Source organism: Tachysurus vachellii, chromosome 26, assembly GCF_030014155.1.
Source record: "Tachysurus vachellii isolate PV-2020 chromosome 26, HZAU_Pvac_v1, whole genome shotgun sequence".
In the NCBI taxonomy this organism is placed as follows: domain Eukaryota; kingdom Metazoa; phylum Chordata; class Actinopteri; order Siluriformes; family Bagridae; genus Tachysurus; species Tachysurus vachellii.
The window spans coordinates 10173745-10194764 of record NC_083485.1 but is presented as its reverse complement, the minus strand read 5'-3'; the positions used below and the strand labels follow the sequence as shown (position 1 = coordinate 10194764).

The 21020-nt window shown below is 35.5% G+C and overlaps 1 protein-coding gene across 1 annotated transcript; it reads right to left on the bottom strand.

Moving 5' to 3' along the window:
* Nucleotides 1–12314: 12314 nt before the first annotated feature.
* Nucleotides 12315–18534, bottom strand: si:dkey-220k22.3 (uncharacterized protein LOC796870 homolog). The gene is made up of 4 exons (XM_060863593.1): nucleotides 18154–18534; nucleotides 17655–17679; nucleotides 15925–15984; nucleotides 12315–14403 (listed from the first exon to the last, which is right to left on the bottom strand). The coding sequence occupies exons 1-4, from the start codon at nucleotides 18247–18249 to the stop codon at nucleotides 13994–13996; spliced, it is 591 nt and encodes a 196-aa protein (XP_060719576.1). The 5' UTR covers nucleotides 18250–18534; the 3' UTR covers nucleotides 12315–13993.
* Nucleotides 18535–21020: the final 2486 nt, after the last annotated feature.

Below are 21020 nucleotides of genomic sequence, written 5' to 3'. Positions count from 1 at the left end.
ACAATATTCTATATTGTCTAGTGCAAAAGTGCCAACTGACTAACTAATTAATTACCTAAATTGAAAATGTTATTGTTGCGGACAGCGCACCACACGCACCTGAACATCTACGTAGAGAGGCATCACCGGAGTTTTAGTCACTTCCGGACTACAGTTCCCAGACCGACGCACCAGGACTAATTACACCGCCAACTGCTGCCAATTTCCCACGCTATAAGAGACTACGTGAACTTGACCTCTTTGCGAAGTCTCGACTTGTTCCCACAGTCATTCTGAGCGTTTCCGATTCTGTCTATTGACATGTCTGATTGCTTGCTGCCTGTCCCGACCTTCTGCCTGTCCACCGTTGCCGATTATTGTCTGCCCTCTGATTTCCGTGTTTGCCGATTCCGCCCCTGCCTGTGTGACTTTGTGTTTATATTATTAAAGTACGCTGCAAATGGATCCCCAGCCTTACGATGCCTCATTAGTTATATATTTCCCTCTCTTCTAATGTTCAATTAAGTGAGTTACACTGAAGTAAACATATCAACAATACAGATATAAATCTCTCTGCATTTTTACCTTTGATTGTCCCTCTATCCGTGTCAGTCTTTAATTACTGGTTTGTAATCACATGCAGACGACTGAACCACAGAAACTTGACCAGATGTAGATTTCAAACCCACACATTTTTGGTCTTGGCTCTTGTGTGGGCAGACTGCATTTACTGCTGGATGGATATTAGAGTAAAGGGAATCTGTTGGTACCATTTTGTTTTATCCAACATCAAAGAAAAAAAACAAACTTATCCCACTTTTTCTAATAAATGAGCTCATGTCAAATTTGATGCTTGCTACAGGTCTCAAAATAGTTGGGGCGTGGGCATGTTCACCATGCTTTGACAGAAAAGATTGCTGTGAGGGAGATAAGTGGAAGGTTATGAAGTGATTTCTTCCATTGACGCTCATTTTCTCTTTCCCCTCAACCTCCCTTTCGAGGTCTGGATAGAGCAGGAAAGGGAGGTTGAGGGGAAAGAGAAAATGGAAATGATGAGGTGGTGCTTAGTAACAGAACTTTCACCCAAACACATTTGGTTAGAATTGATGATACATTTGATGTGTATAAAGGATATCAGTTTTAATACACCATTACACCATTACACCATTGATTTACTTCCTCTGCCTTCTGTTATCCTGACATAGGGAAGATTCTTGCCCTTGGTATTCAGGCATTATCTAGAAAGATTTAAGAGAAACTGAGCGTCAGTGGAAGAAATCACTTCATAACCTTCTACTTATCTCTCTCACAGCAATCTTTTCTGTCAAAGCAAAGTTTCTCAGAGCTGATAAAACTTCTGCAAGTCAAACCTGCTGTCTAATGTATCCCATCCCTTAACAGGTGCTATTTTACCAAGATAATCAATTTTATTTACCTCACCTGTCAGTAGTGGTTTTAATGTTATAGGTGATCAGTGTAATATTTCTCACAAGTGACCAGGATCCTAAACAATCTGGCTTCAAAGTGGAACATTACACGGAAAACTTTACAGCTTTTCTGAGAACCTTCTCGGAACCTTCTGATCAACCAAAACGTCATCAGGCCTCAACCTCCTCAACCTTACAGTGTCATGGATGGCTTGGACTATGCCATGCCTGAACACAAGTGGGACTTTCTAGCAGTGTTTGTGTCCCACCCTATACTTTACCCTTTACCACCTCTGCACACCTGTTCCTGATTTCTTTCTAATTGTCTTCCCTATTTTATCTTGTGGTCCTGCATCTGTCTTTTTCTGTGTCCTTGTCATTGCATGCCTCCTGTTTCTTATATTTATTCTCTGTTTTATGCTCTTGTTTTTGGTTTTGTTGTATCTTGTTTATGTTGTAGTTTTGCTTAGTTTTTTTTTCTTCCCTTATGTTTCCCTGTGTTTGATCAGTCTAGTTTCTTTTAATAAAACCTTTGTTACCTGCCATCACTGCATTTGGGTCTGGTTTTCCACTCTGTGGAGGCACCCACTCTCAGACCCAGCAAGATGACCCCAAGCCTGACACCTAACAATTTTTTGAAGCAAATATTCTGGACTATAATTTCTGGCCTTTTTGGATTTTTTTTCTGGACTTTCGGTTTTTCTTCTGTGGACATTGCTCTGCATCTGTTCCTGCGGGGGGTGCTGCTTCATTTCCTGTTTTCCGCTGGATGACACCACCTTTGCCCATGGGGGATGTTACAGGCCTGAATCTGTTTGTCTTATTTCTTTTTTTATTTGTGGACATTTTCCTGTGGCTTGGTACAAGCATTTGACCGGAGGATTTTTCCCTCTATGCCTTTCTGGACATGGGTCTGGTCTCGAGTTGGCTGGGGTCTTCGCATAGATTTCGGTCCTTCTGATTCTAGCTGAGATCAATGCCTCTTTACACTTTCAGGTGTGGTTCTGTGTTGGCGCTTCGGAAGCTGTACTTTGAGGGGGGGTACTGTCATGTATCACTTGGACTATGCCATGCTTGAACACCAGGGGGACTTTCTGGCAGGCTTTGTTTGTCTTGTGCCATGTGTCTTTGTTTTTGTTTTATCATCACATGTTGACCCTGCCCTAATTACCTTCCCTTCCCTGTGGTCCCTCTTCTGTTTTTTTGCTGTGTCCTTGTCATTGCATGTCATTTTTGTCAGGTTTCTTTTAATAAATCCCTTGTTACCTGCCATCTCTGCATTTGGGTCTGAGTTTCCACTCCGTGGAGGCAATCATTTTCTGACATGCAGAAGCCTTTGACAGATTCAATCACACACACAGGTATTTAGGAAATTGCAACAAGACACGATAATGGTTTGCTTCTTACCTAGAAGTCATTTCAGGTGACATATAGGGACTTACATCTTAGTGCAGATTCTCCAATGGTGTCCCACAAAGCTCAGTGGAGGGTCTCTGTTTTAACACTGAACCTACTTTCTCACTAAGGACATTTCTCCTTTACTCCCCCATCTTTCTCCATGGAACGCAACAAGTATTGTCACTGATGGTGGCACATGAGCTGAAAATAAATTCCAGCAAAACTGAGCTACTGTACATTCCTGGAGATACATACCAAAAAAAAAAAAGTTTTTGCTTTTCTTTTATCATCTACCTGATGCTACTCCTAGTGAACTTGCATACTACATAATATTACAAAAGTTTAGTAGGTAGGTTGTTCAAAAGTGCCTGGTTTCACAATTGCACTTGATTAAATACAGTTAAAGAGAAAATGTTACGAATATTAATATCACACTGAGCTGGTTTGAGCTAGATGAGTTTGGTTTCCTTAGAAGTCTGACTCCTCACAAGGCTTCTTACTGATTCTGTCTCAGGAATTTTCTTCCCACCTTCACCACTGACTTACTCATTAGGGATAAATCCGAAATAGATCCAAACTTTTTTTTATTCGTTAAAAAAAAATCCTGTAAAACTGATTTGTGAGAATAAATATAACTGAATATCTGGATAAAGTTATCTGCTGAAAGCTGTAAAAATAAAGACAAATAATCAAACAAAAAGTGAGATCACTTGAGTCATAGCTAGTTGAATATGATGAAATACAGCAATATTGTCCAGGATATAATTTATTAATAAATATAAAGGGATTTATTGTCAGTAAAAATACAGTAAAGACATTTCTCATAACTCAGCAGTAATAGGGTTTCTTCCCTTGAAAATAAATAAATAAAATTACTACTACTACTACTAATAATAATAATAAAACAATTGTTACTTTAATAATCATTTAATAAACATTTGTCTGGTTGATGTATTGATTGTTTCCTGTTTGTGGAAATGGTATAAACCACATGACTCCACATGAAACAGAGAACATGCACATATGGTGTAATGGTAGTGAGGAGCCTTGGGGTGGCATCATTAGTCTTTTTGAAGGGAACAAATAATGGGATTGCTAGAGGATGTACAGGTAGGGTGTATATATGTATGTATATATATATATATATATATATATATATATATATATATATATATATATATATATATATCCAAATAAATAAACATTTCACTAGCATACCATTGTTCATTCTGGTACATTATAAAAGTCTGAAATTAGCAGAAGCAAGACATCAAAGTAGACACCCACCACCTTACCCAGTGTGTTAAAAAAATAAAGTTCAATTTGCCAAAATATGTAAACCGAATGCATATAGAAATGTACAAAGTACAGTTTATAGGTTTTGCAGATCTTCACTAAAGACATTTGGATATGAACTTTGTAAAACATTATATTGCATAATCAAGCAGGTGAAGTCACTGATTACTTTCAGATTGAAACAAATCTTTTTAGATCCTTTTTGTTTAACTTTTACAAATGTACTTGATTACAAAAACCATCAGTGGCTTATTCTCCTTTTATAAGTCTTATACACAACTATACACAGTGTGATGTGGAGAAATGCTTTCTCGGCTTTCCACGTCATAAATATGGAATTAATAAAGTGAAGATGTGTGCGAAAGTTATGCAACATACGTGCAATAGTTTATTGTCCAATATATGCTGTGCAAAAAAAAAAAAAAAGGCTGGTGATTATGAAGGACGGTTCTGTTGTCGGTTTAATTGTTTGTTTAATTTGCTCAGCTATGGTTTATTAGATAATTAGTTAAAGAAATGGCTAAATCCAACTCAATATAGTACATGCATGTTTTTTGATACATGCTGAGCAAAAAAAAAAAAAAAGTCTGGTTGTAAAAGTAGTGTGTGTTGAGTAGACAAGTCCAGAAACAGCCAGAAAATTCCTGTAAAGGCAAGTAGTGTCCTGGTTAAGGCCCCAGGAAGAAGCTCCTACTCATTCTCTCTGTTTCCTCGTTTTTATAGTTTTCGTGACGGCAGAACCGATCCTGACCTCCCTGGGGCCCTAAGCAAAATTCTGCTAAAGGGCCCTCCTACTGTACCTGACCCGTGAGCCATGTAAACCATTTGCCAAACATTCACACTTGACACCCCATTCATTTTATAAGCTGCATTAGGCCCCACTTAAACTGCCCCCTCAGATTTCTCTTTATCCATTTTCAAATATAAAATACTATTTATAATATGACTTGGCTCTTGCAATATTCAACTAGTGAATATGCAATAGCAGATATCAGAAATTACGTTTTTACTAGTGTTATTCCTGATATCAAAAATATGGTTACTACTAGAAATCCCACTCTTAATATTTACATTTTAACATTTACATTTTCAAGTATTGAAAACTGAATTCTTGATATCAAAAATCCATATCATGTGAATGTATAAAAGCTAAAATGGCTTGCCATACCGTATCACTGTGTTTTATAGTATGCATGAGAGCAATACTTGATCCCTGATGGTTATTATTTAGGTCCCCACACAGATGCTGCTGGAAAGCGCGCGTGTCATTTCGTGCACGATATTGCACGCGTATATGAACGCATGTTCACGCGCGGCGCGGTTATCGAGCTGCCGTTTATAAACACCGTTGCCCTTGGGCGTTTATTCACGTGAATGAATGTTTATTCACATGACAGTCCAAGAAATGCACTGGCAGCACTGCACAGCTAATTTAGCTAGTCAGATAGAGACTAGAGAAAGTTACCTCTAGTCATTTATTTAAGTTATTTGCTCTTGCTGACATCAAACTTGAAGAGAACACAAGTTTACCTGATTGCTATTCTCGCATTTCACTCTCATTCTGTTTCTTTTTTTTACTTTTCATGGCCAGATGGATAACTCCGCTCAGGGGCGATTCTAAGGTCAGAGCGTTAGGGGTGCTGAGCACCCAATGAGCCCCACTGCCACCACACACCCTCTTTTCACACAAAAACAAAAAATATGTCTACTGAAATAATAACTTTATCATTTTAACATTGATTCAACTAACTCCAAAATCCAGAACACCAGCTTAATTGTGAGAGTTCACACAGACAGCCCCCTGTAACAAACACAAAACCTTCTTCACTCAGCAGCTTTTCCTGACCGTTAACTCCACGTGCCTCCTTTTGTATCAACAGTCATCAGATTGGTTAGATTACATTCAACTTTATTGTCATTGAACAAAGCAACAGATACTTGGACAACAAAATGTCAATTATTTACAAATGGCCATCTATCAAATTAAAGATAAACAAAGACACACGTACACACTACACAGGTACGCAGTTTATTTGTCAGGCTGCTGTTTTTGTTTCACGCTCTAGCAGTTAATAACAGAACTGCATGCGTCTAGCGGAAGAACATTGTAACCGGCGCTACTTCTCTCCATTTATGACTATGGACGAGTCACCCAGGTCCTGTGCTTCTCCACAGCCGCGGCGACCCGCATACATTTTAAACCACAAACTAGTATGGAGTATGTTGGACATTATTTAACCTTGTAAAAGACGAACAACAATTTTAGAATAACAATATTTCTTACTCCAAGTTTTAGGGGTGCTGAAGCTAGCCTCGCCCATGGCTCCGCTTCATATTGTCATCTACACAGTAAACAACACGCGCTGTAATATGAGGCAGGGAGAGGCGGGGCCTTGCGTAATTTGCGGGGCCCTACGCAACTTGCGTAGTGAGCGTATAGGGCCTATCGGCTCTGCGTGACGGACACTATGTAGGAAATGTAAGTCGTTAATGACTAATCAATGCTTAAATCATTCTGCACAAAAGAAAAGACAAAATCAGCTTTGAAGCATAACAGTAACCGTACCTCATTTCTCTGAGTTAGTGATGTAACGTTATGCACAATGCTGCTATACATAGGTTTATTAAAGTTACTGGGAAACCCAGTAAAACTTTTTTTGTTTATTGATTTATTTATGATTTATTAGCAAATGTTTACCAAGATTCCATGGGTTACTTTTCTGACAGCACAACAGGCCAGTTAGAATAATAATAAGAAGAATCAGGAAAATTTTGCAGTCGCAGCTGAACTTTTTTTGTTGAGTTGTCTTATGATCTCAAACCTGGAAAGTACGCTGCTGTAGTCTGACATGATTGACAAATCTATATGTCATCATAAACCAGCCCACCATTTCTTTTGGATAGAGAGGAAGAAAGAATACTGGTGGCTTTTAATTCATCTTCTGACACTGGTTGCATTATTGGGATTACAGTATAATGATCCAGGTGCCACTGCAGTAAGCTTTCATTAATTCCTTTATTACATTATTTGTATTATATCAATAACAGCAAGTGTTAGTTTTTTTGCCATTACGTTGTTTTTTGGGTAGGTTAAAGTCTAAATTTTTTAGATCTAGAATTTTTTATTTGGATATTTGAACAGTGCATGTGTTTACCTCGTGTAACAGTATATTCATGAATCCCGGTCAGACAAATTAGACTTCAGTTAGATATCCAAAGGTTATATCACTAACAAACATGTACCACTGTCAGTGAATTGATACTGTCACTGTCTTATAAGTGACTTACAGTGGCTACGGAAAGTATTCGGACCCCTTTAAATTTTGTTTCATTGCAGCCGTTTGCTAAAATCAAAAAAGTTCATTTTCTTTCTCATTAATGTACACTCAGCACCCCGTCTTGACAGAAAAAACGCTGTCCATTTCTTCTGACCCTCCTTGAGATGGTTCTACTCCTTCATTGGAGTCCAGCTGTGTTTAATTAAACTGATTGGACTTTAAAATTTATTATTATTTCTGATAAAGTAAAGCTCTAATATCCGGAGACTGGCTTGTATTCATTCATTGTATTCAAGAAGAATATTTTAAATATAGATACTATGAACATTTTTAACATAAAACTCTTCCAGTTAAAATGAAATTAATCTCTTCTTAATTCTTTTCTTCACATATTCCAACTTTGGAGGTTGGCATCAGCGCACAGGGTTAGCCATGATACAGTGTCCTGGAGTAGTGATTAAGAGAGGGTTAAGAGATTAAAAGATTTTGATTAAGATGTTTCTGTAAAATTTCGGTATTGCTCCAGAGACAACTCCAATTTATAGTTCATTGTTTTTCTAAACCCTGAGATGGAGTGAGCAGAGAGCTTGAGAGAGAGAGAGAGAGAGAGAGAGAATGAGAGAGAGAGAGTGAAAGAGAGAAAGCGAGAGAGAGAGAGAGAGAGAGAGAGAGAGAGAGAGAGAGAGAGTGAAAGAGAGAAAGCGAGAGAGAGAGAGAGAGAGAGAGAGAGAGAGGGGTGGGGGGTAAAGCTGATAAAGTAAAGCTCTAGAAGAAGATCAAGAAGAATATTTTAAGTATAGAGACATACTATAACATTTTTAACATGAAATTAATCTCAATTATTTTTTTTCTCCCTACTACACTGTGATGTGGTTACAGTGGGATGATTTTGCATGTTGCAAGACTTTCATGTCGCACAACTGCACTTTGACAGGAAAGAGAGAGATTGCAACCATAAAATAAATAGCGTCTGAGCTCTTAATTATCCTATTTTTAGTAACCTTAAATATGCTTGTAACATTTTCCTTCCTGCAGTTTCGAACTGTGTTGCACTTTTTTTTTTTGCATCCGTTCAAATCAGGCTATAAGGGTATAAAGTTATTCCATCCTCCACTCTCACTCTCTCTCTCTTTCTCTCTCTCTCACACACATGCCATCAAACCTCATGCACCACATCAAACTCATTTAAGTTTAAAAATGAATGAGAGATCATTTATAAACGTTAAAATATGCGCTATCAGACAATATGAGATGGACTACAGTATGTGATAGAGTTTGATATGGATGTGTAAGGAGGTGTAAGAGAATCAATACTGTAGCATGTGCACCAGACTGTGTGTTTGACAGTATACCTGGGTGGGGGCGTATAAGTATACAAGAAAGAGAATGTGTGAAAGAGAATGAAAGTGCTTGTCAGTACTATTAGTAATCAGTAGTATGATTATACTGATTATGTATAAGAATGATGTGTGAGTATGATTGTGTTTGTAATAAATTAAATAGAACGTTTAAAATTTGTATTGTTTCGATGTTTCACTAATGGTTTAACTGTTAAAAGTTGAATTGAAATGAAATTTTCTTAAATATAATATGATAGTATATGTATGAGAGTATAACTGTGTATGAGTGTAATTGTGTGTGTGTATAATTGTGTGTGAAGTATATTTGTGAGTGTATTTGTGAGTATGATTGCAAGTATAAATGCATGTAAGTTTGTAAGTATAAAGTATGTATGATTGTGAGTATATTTGTGTGTTAGTATGATTGTAAGTATAAAGTATGTATGATTGTGAGTATATTTGTGTGTGAGTATGATTGTAAGTATAAAGTATGTATGATTGTGAGTATATTTGTGTGTGAGTATGATTGTAAGTATAAAGTATGTATGATTGTGAGTATATTTGTGTGTGAGTATGATTGTAAGTATAAAGTATGTATGATTGTGAGTATATTTGTGTGTGAGTATGATTGTAAGTATAAAGTATGTATGATTGTGAGTATATTTGTGTGTTAGTATGATTGAAAGTATAAAATATGTATGATTGTGAGTATATTTGTGTGTGAGTATGATTGTAAGTATAAAGTATGTATGATTGTGAGTATATTTGTGTGTGAGTATGATTGTAAGTATAAAGTATGTATGATTGTGAGTATATTTGTGTGTGAGTATGATTGTAAGTATAAAGTATGTATGATTGTGAGTATATTTGTGTGTGAGTATGATTGTAAGTATAAAGTATGTATGATTGTGAGTATATTTGTGTGTGAGTATGATTGTAAGTATAAAGTATGTATGATTGTGAGTATATTTGTGTGTGAGTATGATTGTAAGTATAAAGTATGTATGATTGTGAGTATATTTGTGTGTGAGTATGATTGTAAGTATAAAGTATGTATGATTGTGAGTATATTTGTGTGTGAGTATGATTGTAAGTATAAAGTATGTATGATTGTGAGTATATTTGTGTGTGAGTATGATTGTAAGTATAAAGTATGTATGATTGTGAGTATATTTGTGTGTTAGTATGATTGAAAGTATAAAATATGTATGATTGTGAGTATATTTGTGTGTGAGTATGATTGTAAGTATAAAGTATGTATGATTGTGAGTATATTTGTGTGTGAGTATGATTGTAAGTATAAAGTATGTATGATTGTGAGTATATTTGTGTGTGAGTATGATTGTAAGTATAAAGTATGTATGATTGTGAGTATATTTGTGTGTGAGTATGATTGTAAGTATAAAGTATGTATGATTGTGAGTATATTTGTGTGTGAGTATGATTGAAAGTATAAAATATGTATGATTGTGAGTATATTTGTGTGTGAGTATGATTGTAAGTATAAAGTATGTATGATTGTGAGTATATTTGTGTGTGAGTATGATTGTAAGTATAAAGTATGTATGATTGTGAGTATATTTGTGTGTGAGTATGATTGTAAGTATAAAGTATGTATGATTGTGAGTATATTTGTGTGTTAGTATGATTGTAAGTATAAAATATGTATGATTGTGAGTATATTTGTGTGTGAGTATGATTGTAAGTATAAAATATGTATGATTGTGAGTATGATTAAGAGTATAAATCTATGTGTTAGGATCACTCCTGGACTTTTTACTTGCCATGTGTTTTGTTTGTTTGTGTTCACACGTCTCCCCCACCCTAGTCCTTACTCCTTCCCGCCTCTGCACACCTATTCCAGATTGTCCAATTGCCTTTCCTTTTTATTCCGGCCCAAGGCAACGCGGAATCCTCAACATTGTGATGTCTTCGTGTTCACAGTTTTGTGTCTCTGTCTTGTTTTTTGAGTTTAATTTGAGTGTGTGTTATGAGTTTGAGTTTTTGAGTGTGTGTTATGTTTTATTTTATAAATCATGTTATTAGCTATCCCTACATTTGAGTGTGGGTTTTTATCCGTTAAGACACCTCCGTTCTCTGAAATGTATGTATGATTGTGAGTATGTTTGTATGTGAGTATGATTGTGTGTGAATGTGATTGTGAGTATAAATGTATGTATGATTGTGAGTATGTTTGTATGTGAGTATGATTGTGTGTGAATGTGATTGTGAGTATAAATGTATGTATGATTGTGAGTATGATTGTGTGTGAATGTGATTGTGAGTATAAATGTATGTATGATTGTGAGTATGTTTGTATGTGAGTATGATTGTGTGTGAATGTGATTGTGAGTATAAATGTATGTATGATTGTGAGTATGTTTGCATGTGAGTATGATTGTGTGTGAATGTGATTGTGAGTATAAATGTATGTATGATTGTGTGTGAATGTGATTGTGAGTATAAATGTATGTATGATTGTGAGTATGTTTGCATGTGAGTATGATTGTGTGTGAATATGATTCTGAGTATAAATGTATGTATGATTGTGAGTATGTTTGTATGTGAGTATGATTGTGTGTGAATGTGATTGTGAGTATAAATGTATGTATGATTGTGAGTATGTTTGTATGTCAGTATGATTGTGTGTGAATGTGATTGTGAGTATAAATGTATGTATGATTGTGAGTATGTTTGTATGTGAGTATGATTGTGTGTGAATGTGATTGTGAGTATAAATGTATGTATGATTGTATGTTTGTATGTGAGTATGATTGTGTGTGAATGTGATTCTGAGTGTAAATGTATGTATGATTGTGAGTATGTTTGTATGTGAGTATGATTGTGTGTGAATGTGATTGTGAGTATAAATGTATGTATGATTGTGAGTATGTTTGCATGTGAGTATGATTGTGTGTGAATGTGATTGTGAGTATAAATGTATGTATGATTGTGAGTATGTTTGCATGTGAGTATGATTCTGAGCATAAATGTATGTATGTTTGTATGTGAGTATGATTGTGTGTGAATGTGATTGTGAGTATAAATGTATGTATGATTGTGAGTATGTTTGTATGTGAGTATGATTGTGTGTGAATGTGATTGTGAGTATAAATGTATGTATGATTGTGAGTATGTTTGTATGTGAGTATGATTGTGTGTGAATGTGATTGTGAGTATAAATGTATGTATGATTGTGAGTATGTTTGTATGTGAGTATGATTGTGTGTGAATGTGATTGTGAGTATAAATGTATGTATGATTGTGAGTATGTTTGTATGTGAGTATGATTGTGTGTGAATGTGATTGTGAGTATAAATGTATTTATGATTGTATGTTTGTATGTGAGTATGATTGTGTGTGAATGTGATTGTGAGTATAAATGTATGTATGATTGTGAGTATGTTTGTATGTGAGTATGATTGTGTGTGAATGTGATTGTGAGTATAAATGTATGTATGATTGTGAGTATGTTTGTATGTGAGTATGATTGTACAGTAAGTATAAATGTATAACCCTGTATAAGTATATTATTGTATGTAACAGGGAACAAAAGAAAAAGTCTCTGAGTATAAATTTGTGAGAAAAACACAGTGTTCAGATGCAATTATGAAAAGAATTTATCGCTTTAAATAACAAATAATTACAAATATACGCAAATGCAGTAGATAAATACAATATTACTGAGCTGTTTGAGAACAAAGGCAGTAGTCCATTTCAATCTTTCAACATGAGTGTAACATTCAGTCTAACAATAAAAAACTATTGATATACAATCAAATACGTCCGTCTGAAGAGTAGTTGCTCAAATGTCAATTCTGAGGAAATAATAATAGTAATAATAATAATAATAATAATAATAATAATAATAATAATAATAATGTCATTTTTACAGAGCCTTTCACTTCCAACAGAGCCTTACTACAAGAAATAAGAAAGAAATAAAAACACAGAACAATTAATTTTGAGAATTCTTATCAGCAGCCCTCAATGTATCTGACCTTACAGAGGTGGAATGTTTTTTTTTTTTTCTTCAGCTGACTCATAACATACCTGAAACAAGGAAAATGGTATTGTGTGTCATGTAACTATTCTTGTAAATACAACATAAAGAACTCGTTAAATCAGAAGATCAAGAAGGTTAAGCTTAACTTGGAGACTATTCCGAAAAACCTGGAAAAAAAAACACCACACGAAGTGCCAAAATATCTTAATATTGATTATTACAATGCAACAGATTTCAGCTTTATGGCTGTTAAATTAGTGTGCTATGATATGACATACCTCACTTTCTTTCATATTTATAAATCATTATCAAAAATACTGATTAGCAGGAAAATGAAGAGCATTACTGATATTTCAACTCTGTGTTAAGTTTTCTACATTTAGAAGTGTTTAAGGTAAAATGGATGCATCTAAATTATCCCTAAACATAGAAAAAAACATTAGGATAAAAATAATACTTGAACTTGCTTGCTTGATCATTTATATAATAATAATTAAGATGTTCTGCGGATGGTGGGAAATAAATAAAGCAAAATAAAACAAGACAATAATACAAAAAAAGGCAACGAGGATTAGGTCATTGTGGTTATCAAATATTGCTGAACTATCCATATTGTTGTTACTGAGGATTTCTCCTGATTGTTGGTATTAAAACGAGATGATGCTCCTCTAAGCAAAGGTTTTAAAACATCACATTATGCTATTCATACCTACAAGTTTTCAAAATAATCGGAAGAGCAGGTTCAGAGAAATCCCATCCAGAAAAAAACCCTGTCCCTCGCTTCGCAAACATAATAAAGCGTCACTTGCAGCAGCTAGTGGAAGTGACATGAACATCTGTGTGCTCATTTCGTCAAACCGAGAAATGAGGAAACAGGCATGATGCTGTTTCTCAACTGAGTCATAACGCACCCGAAACAAAGTGAAAATCACTTTTGTCTCTAATGGGCGGAAAATGTGTCATGCTTCTCAGAAAATCATGAGTTGGGAACATAGTGCAACAAAGGGGGAGGGGGGAAAAAACAAAACAAAGACAAAATTACTGAGATAAATATTGCACCTCCATACGCAACCCTCCTGAATTTATCGAGTTGTCGAATTTCTTCTGGCGGTTTAATATTTCTTAATTTTTACTTTGTGGATGCCTTTGATGCCATTGGTCATCATCACAGAAGAACGTCTTTGTGACATAAGTAGCAAGAAGGAAAATAGCTGACAAACATATGAGCATATTTATGAACTTTGTGTGAAGTTGATAGCTTCTCCCCACTCAGCCTGACCAGTCAGCATACCGGACGATGGTGACGAAACTGGTGAATGGATGATGATCGTCGTACTTTATCATGTCCTTTGGATACGCTTTTATGGAGAGTCTGTTCCCAGCCTTCATTTTAAGAAGGAAGAATTTTGACAGATGGGCGTCTTGCTCATTCTCCGTGGGCTGCCGTGTGTCAAAGGCACCAGTGAATTCTTCTGTTCCCTCAGCATAACTGAACTCCAAAATCATACTAAGGTCTACTCTAGAGCTGGTTTTCAGACCGTATGTCAGCTGCACGTAGACCATATAAACACCTGTCTCCTGCACAGTCATCCATATGTTGTTGCTTTCATTTAGGGAAATGTTGTCACACCACATCTTTTTCCACCTCAGGTATTCGTCTTTTTCAGTGTTGTTGATCACTGGATACCAAACAAAAGACTCATTTTTGAAAAAGAATTCACTAAATCATTATTATCACTTAAATACTTGCCTCAGGTTTGCTCGTTAGAAACAAATATAAATTTCATTATTATTTTTTTCATATTTCGTGTAAAGCTGCTCTGAGACAATGTCCACTGTTAAAAGTGTAATTGAATTAAATATATATGACTTTAGGCATTAATGAACATGCAGCAGTGCATTTATATTCAATATCTGTGAGGCTGGAATTCGGCTGGAGATAATCACAGCATTCAGTATAATTGTGAGTCCGACAGTTATACAACAGCTCTAGAAAGAAGAGATTAAGTCACATTTCTGACAAAATCTAATCAAATATGCTTTGTTTACGTTTGCTACACTAGCAGAAATAGATCCTGAAGAAGCAACACTCACATTATAGAACGTCTGCTAGCTGACTATCTAGTTCTCCTTGATTTCCATATTTTAAGTCATTACAGTAAGTCAACTGAATGTAGTAACCATTACAAATAAGGAAGTGGAATTTTATTCTTCGACAAAAGCACGTGGTGCAATGCAGTGTGTTTGTGAGATCTAGACGCAGGTGTGGAATACTGTTTGACCAATCAGATTAGAGGATCAGAACTTCTGTAGTACTGTTTCCAGTATGAACAAAAGACTCATTCATACAGATTCTAATCAAACAACTGAAGTGACAGAGTCTCTTTACTCTCTTACATACCTCACTATCATCATTACAGAGGTGTGCAAAGTTCTAGCAAAAATTGAAAAACCTGATAAAAAAAAAAAAAAAAAAAATATATATATATATATATATATATATATATATATATATATATATATATATATATATATATATATATATATATATATATATATATAAAAAAACACCCCAAACAAAGGGTTATATTTAACTGCAGAAATATTTGGATTGTAGATCTAATAATCAACTGTACTGTAATATATTAAGTGTTGATCATCTTTTTTTGCCAGCACATTGACTAATTGATCATGTAATGTTTTTGATTGGCTGACAAACTTGGAGACTAGCAACTTCAAATAATTAAAGTCAGCACAAAGTGAAAGTAAGCACTATCAGAAACAAATGTGCATCTTTCACGTCCCACATCCTTTCCTCTTCAATGAACAGGCTTTTCCACTGGGTGAATTTTATTTACGTTTAATCTGACGAATGATGAGATGAGAAAAAAAAACTATACTGTAGGTACTGGCATCTCCGTAGCTACACGCATCTTCTATTAGTTTCACTGAAATTACTGAATCATTCCCAGTAGTTACTGAATAGCAGGTTTTTGAGGTAGCAAACATTTAAAGGTGCTTGTTGACCATTGATCATTTTTCCTTGAACACATGCAGGAACACATTCACAGTAACACATTTTAGAATATTTTATAATAGTCTGATTGTTCATTTACATGAATTATACACAAAGTTCTGAACAGCTGGAACAATACAGATTAAATCACCTTAAAAAAATACCACTTCTCTAAAATGCTCACCTTTACAAAGACAATAGGCTCTTGAAGCTGGAAATCTGAACATATCTGCCACTGATGTACCTGTAGGGGGGGAGAAAAAACATCTGATATGATGTGACGTATTTACAGGTTAATAGTAACACAGTCACAAAGGAAACCCATGTGTCATGCCAAACGATGTGCTAGAAACAGCGAAGGAGAGCGTTACGGGAAACAGCTCTACAGCTCACCACAAGCTTGCACGACAAATAAACAAGACACACACACACACACATATTAGCAAAACACAATAAACACCGAACAAACACCAGAATTCTGTCTATAATGAACCTCAGTCATACTTTTTTAGATTATCAGTCAAGTGGAAAAACATCTTGAATTCATCTAAATTACAAAGCAAGGAAAATTTTTACTTGATAAGATCTTCACAGGAAAAAAATTTTACACAGACCACCAACACACGACCCTAAGATAAAAAGCAACTTCCTGTACATGATGCAGAGCCTCCTCCATTAAGGTTCTAAACCTAAATGTCAGTGTGTCTTCGGGAAATAAAAGTGTTAACAATTACTCACTTTAGACTGTTGGGTTTGCAACGTTTTAAAGACTTTAATGAATTTTTTTTTAATAAAAAATAAATATAGCAACTGAAGGCTTGTACACTTAACTATGGCCTAGGACAAAGTCAACTCATGTGGCATGTGGTGAATAATAAATCTTAGTAATCTTAATGCATGCCTACAGTACAATAAATATACCTCTGTTTCTTTATGTTTGTTTAGTCGACCTTTAGTTCAAACACAATTCCATATTCATTTTAAAGTATTTTCTATTACAACCTGTTAAAAATGGCATAAATAATACAGCACTCATTACAGCATTAATATTACAGCTATTAATTTACTGTTAATATTACTAGATTATTATTTTTTAAAAAAACATAAGCATCCATTAAGTTTGTTAAATCCAATGAAAGGCATGAAAACACATTCCAACAGTCAAGCTGTTGACCCAAAAGAGTTTGATATAGATAATATAATCAAAATATATCAGTGTGAACATCTGTAAAACCCAAATTAAACATCTCAATTTGTTAATTTTTTCCAAAGGAATTTTATGGAAGTTTATTGCAATCAGCTTCGACATAGCTGGGAGGATGGCTACATGTGTGGCACAGCGTAGCAGCTCACCACAACCGACCAACACCTGCCCTTTAAAACAAGCTTTTCCCTCCATCTCTGAGATCAAATCGCATGCACTCTTAATAACTCATACAAAGTTCCTAAAGTGGTTCTAGGAACTCTTTGTTGTGGGCTTGTATACAGATCCTTTACAGGTTCTTACAATAAAAATGGAAATGTATTTTTCCATGACTGTGTTAATGTTAAAATACACCGAAACGTGCAATATTATTAAATGGATTCTATTGTTTTGTATTGTCATAAAAATAGATTGAATAGGAAACTGTCCATTTTTATGGTTCCTCCACAGGGAAAACTGTAGAACAATGAAGCTCGTTCTGGCCAACTACACAAACCTTTTTAATTTTTAATTCCATTTGCCATTTTCCTTATTCTTTATTTCTCTAAACGTGCATTTTACAGCACAGTACAGTTAAATAAACAAACAAACAAACAAACAAATAAATAAATAAATGTGCAAGACGAAAGTAAAACTTTTTCTTTGATCAGTTGTTTTAAATGCAGGAATTTTACGTTTAAATTAGGTAATAAGGTACAAAACAAACTTACCGTTGAGGATTATTACTCTTGTCTCCTAAAAAAAAAAGAAACAGAAACAGTAAATAAAACACGCGAAACTTTCCAGAATGCAGAAGATATTCAGGGGCCATATTCAATAGCCAAGACAAACGTAGACAAAAAAGATTTAACTATTTATTTTGTCTTTGGCTAGTAGTTTCTTAGCAAAAACAAAAGTTGGATATTGTTTAAAAACAGGCGTAGAGGCAAAAGAAGGCGTTTGTGGCTACGCGCCACAGCGCGCACGGATAGGCGCCATAGCGCACACGCCCCCTGCTACTGAAAAACACTTTACAGCTTTTCTAGACTATTTTTTCTAGATTTTTACGTTTGCACAACCAACATTTTCAAAGCCGATGACTAAACCGAATAACTCCCAAATCAGTGATCGGAGGTTTCAAAGGAGGTGACATTTCTAAGTTAAGAACGAATATCCAGCGCGCACATGATGGGACTCTTTAATACAAGAAAGAGCAAAATAAGCACTTACTCTGGACACGATGAGCCAAGTTACACAGGAGACTGTAACAGCTACAATGATCACTGCGGACATCCAGGTAACATGCGCTCTGGCCGCGTGCGCCATCCTCTCTCCCCTCCGCAGCCGCAAAACAGACTGGAAGCGCAGCGTCTACATCTGAACAAATACAAAGTGAAGGGGATGTCCCACGCATCCAAGCGGCCTTTCACTCCCCTCCACTCTCCCTCTCTGTGGCTGACACTTAAGACGCGCGTGGGTGGCAGCTATGACACACACAAGGCACACTACCACACAGGCGCTTCCACTCAACTCAAACTGGGAAAAGAAAGAGCGATGTGAGGTTTCAGTGCAAACGCATGAGACATGCGTGCATCCACAAAACAAGTGAGTGCTGTTGTATCTACATAGAACTAAACAAATAGAACAGCTCAACATACGCGCAAGGAAACGAGAGTGGAGTATGACATCAGAATCAGCTTTATTCGCTTAGTGTGCGCAGACACGCAAGGAATTTGTTGTGGTTTTTAAGGTGCTCTTGGTACATACAGTATATACATACAGTACATACACACATACAGTACATACACACATACAGTACATACACACATACATACAGTACATACACACATACAGTACATAGACACACATACAGTACATACACATACATACAGTACATACACACATACAGTACACAGACACACATACAGTACATACACATACAGTACATACACACATACAGTACATACACATACATACAGTACATACACACATACAGTACATACACACATACAGTACACAGACACACATACAGTACATACACATACATACAGTACATACACACATACAGTACATACACACATACAGTACACAGACACACATACAGTACATACACACATACATAAAGTACATACACACATACATACAGTACATACGTACATACAGTACATACACACATACAGTACATACACACATACAGTACATACACACATACATACAGTATGTACATACAGTACATACACATACAGAACATACACACATACAGTACATACACACATACATACAGTACATACACACATACAGAACATACACACATACAGTACATACATACACACACAGTACATACACACATACATACACACATACAGTACATACACAGATACATACACACAAACATACAGTACATACACACATACAGTACATACAATACATACACACATACAGAACATACACACATACATACATACACACTTACATACAGTACATACACACATACATACAGAACATACACACATACAGTACATAGACACACACACATACAGTACATACAGTACATACACACACACAGTACATACACACATACATACAGAACATACACACATACAGTACATACACACACATACATACACACAATCATACAGTACATACAGTACATACACACATACATACAGTACAAACAGTACATACACACATACAGTACACATACATACACACATACATACAGTACATAGACACACATACATACAGTACATACACACATACAGAACATACACACATACAGTACATACACACAGTACATACACACATACAGTACACAGACACACATACATACAGTACATACACACATACATACAGTACATACACACATACAGAAAATACACACATACATACAGTACATACACACATACATACAGAACATACACACATACATACAGTACATACACACATACATACAGTACACACATGCAGTACATACACACACAGTACATACATACATGCATACATACATACATACATACATAACAGTAAAAATTTAAATACACTATAGCAGGAGTCAGAGTCCTTTTCTCGTAAAAAAAAAGAAAACCTCCAAACACAGCACATAGTTATTTTACGAGGATGATCATTTATTCATTCAGTAACACAGAATCACACACTTATACTTCTAGAGGCAGTTCCCAAACAACCTTCTGGCATGTTTCTGGGAGGTTGGAGAAGACCAGAGAACTAAAAGTAAAAGGGAGTAAACCACCAGTAACTGAAGTATGCAGTGACTCAAGCTGGATGCAAACCATCACACTGTCCTCTTATTGCAAAAAATCACATGCTACTCAGCCACTTTTTTCACCATTCTATTCATGTTTAATGTGAATATTAGATCTGAACCTTTAGCTCTGTAGCTGCATAATATTATGTACATTATGTGCTGCTGCCACATCATTGGCTGACTGATAACTGAATGGTTAAGCAGGTGAACCGGTACATTTACAGCAAATTATTACATAAAATTAATACTCAGTTATTACTCAAACTATTATTCAGTGTCACATCATCATTAAAACATTAGATGACTTGGTTGTTGGTTGTCACAGGATGGTGGTCTGTGGAACCTCAAACCTCACTTAGTCACTTAGTATATATATATTTGCATTACATGGTTATGGTTTCTTTATTTCAGGGGCTAATATTTTTAACCATTCAAAAATTAACTTACTTTTCAAATTGTGATGGTGGTGAATCTCATATTTCATGCAGGCTATATATTGCACACTGATTTTTTGGAAAATCATTCAATAGTGAAACATGTTAATAGTGACTAAATACAAAAGATGCAGGTAGACACATGCCTAAAGCAGCTCCTGTTTGTATTTCATGCCGATCTAGAAATGTAATATATTGTGCTGTGGTTTTTGTTGTGCTGAGAATGAAAAATACATTATGACTTCAAAGTTGTATGATGAATGTAACTCTGACTAACAAGACATGTGTGGAGTTTGACATTTCTATAGCATAGGAAGAACTGAGAAACTGAGACCTATTTGCCAGAGGCACAGAGTGCTATCTCAATAAACTCAACAACGTGCTTTGCTTTATCTGTG

Coding starts and splice junctions, on each gene's coding strand:
- si:dkey-220k22.3 (XM_060863593.1), bottom strand. CDS start 18,249: ATGGCGCACGCGGCCAGAGCGCATGTTACCTGGATGTCCGCAGTGATC. Junction 17,680..18,153: donor CTTGGCTCATCGTGTCCAGA/GTAAGTGCTTAT, acceptor TTTTTTTTTTAG/GAGACAAGAGTAATAATCCT. Junction 14,404..15,924: donor AGCCTATTGTCTTTGTAAAG/GTGAGCATTTTA, acceptor TTTGGTATCCAG/TGATCAACAACACTGAAAAA.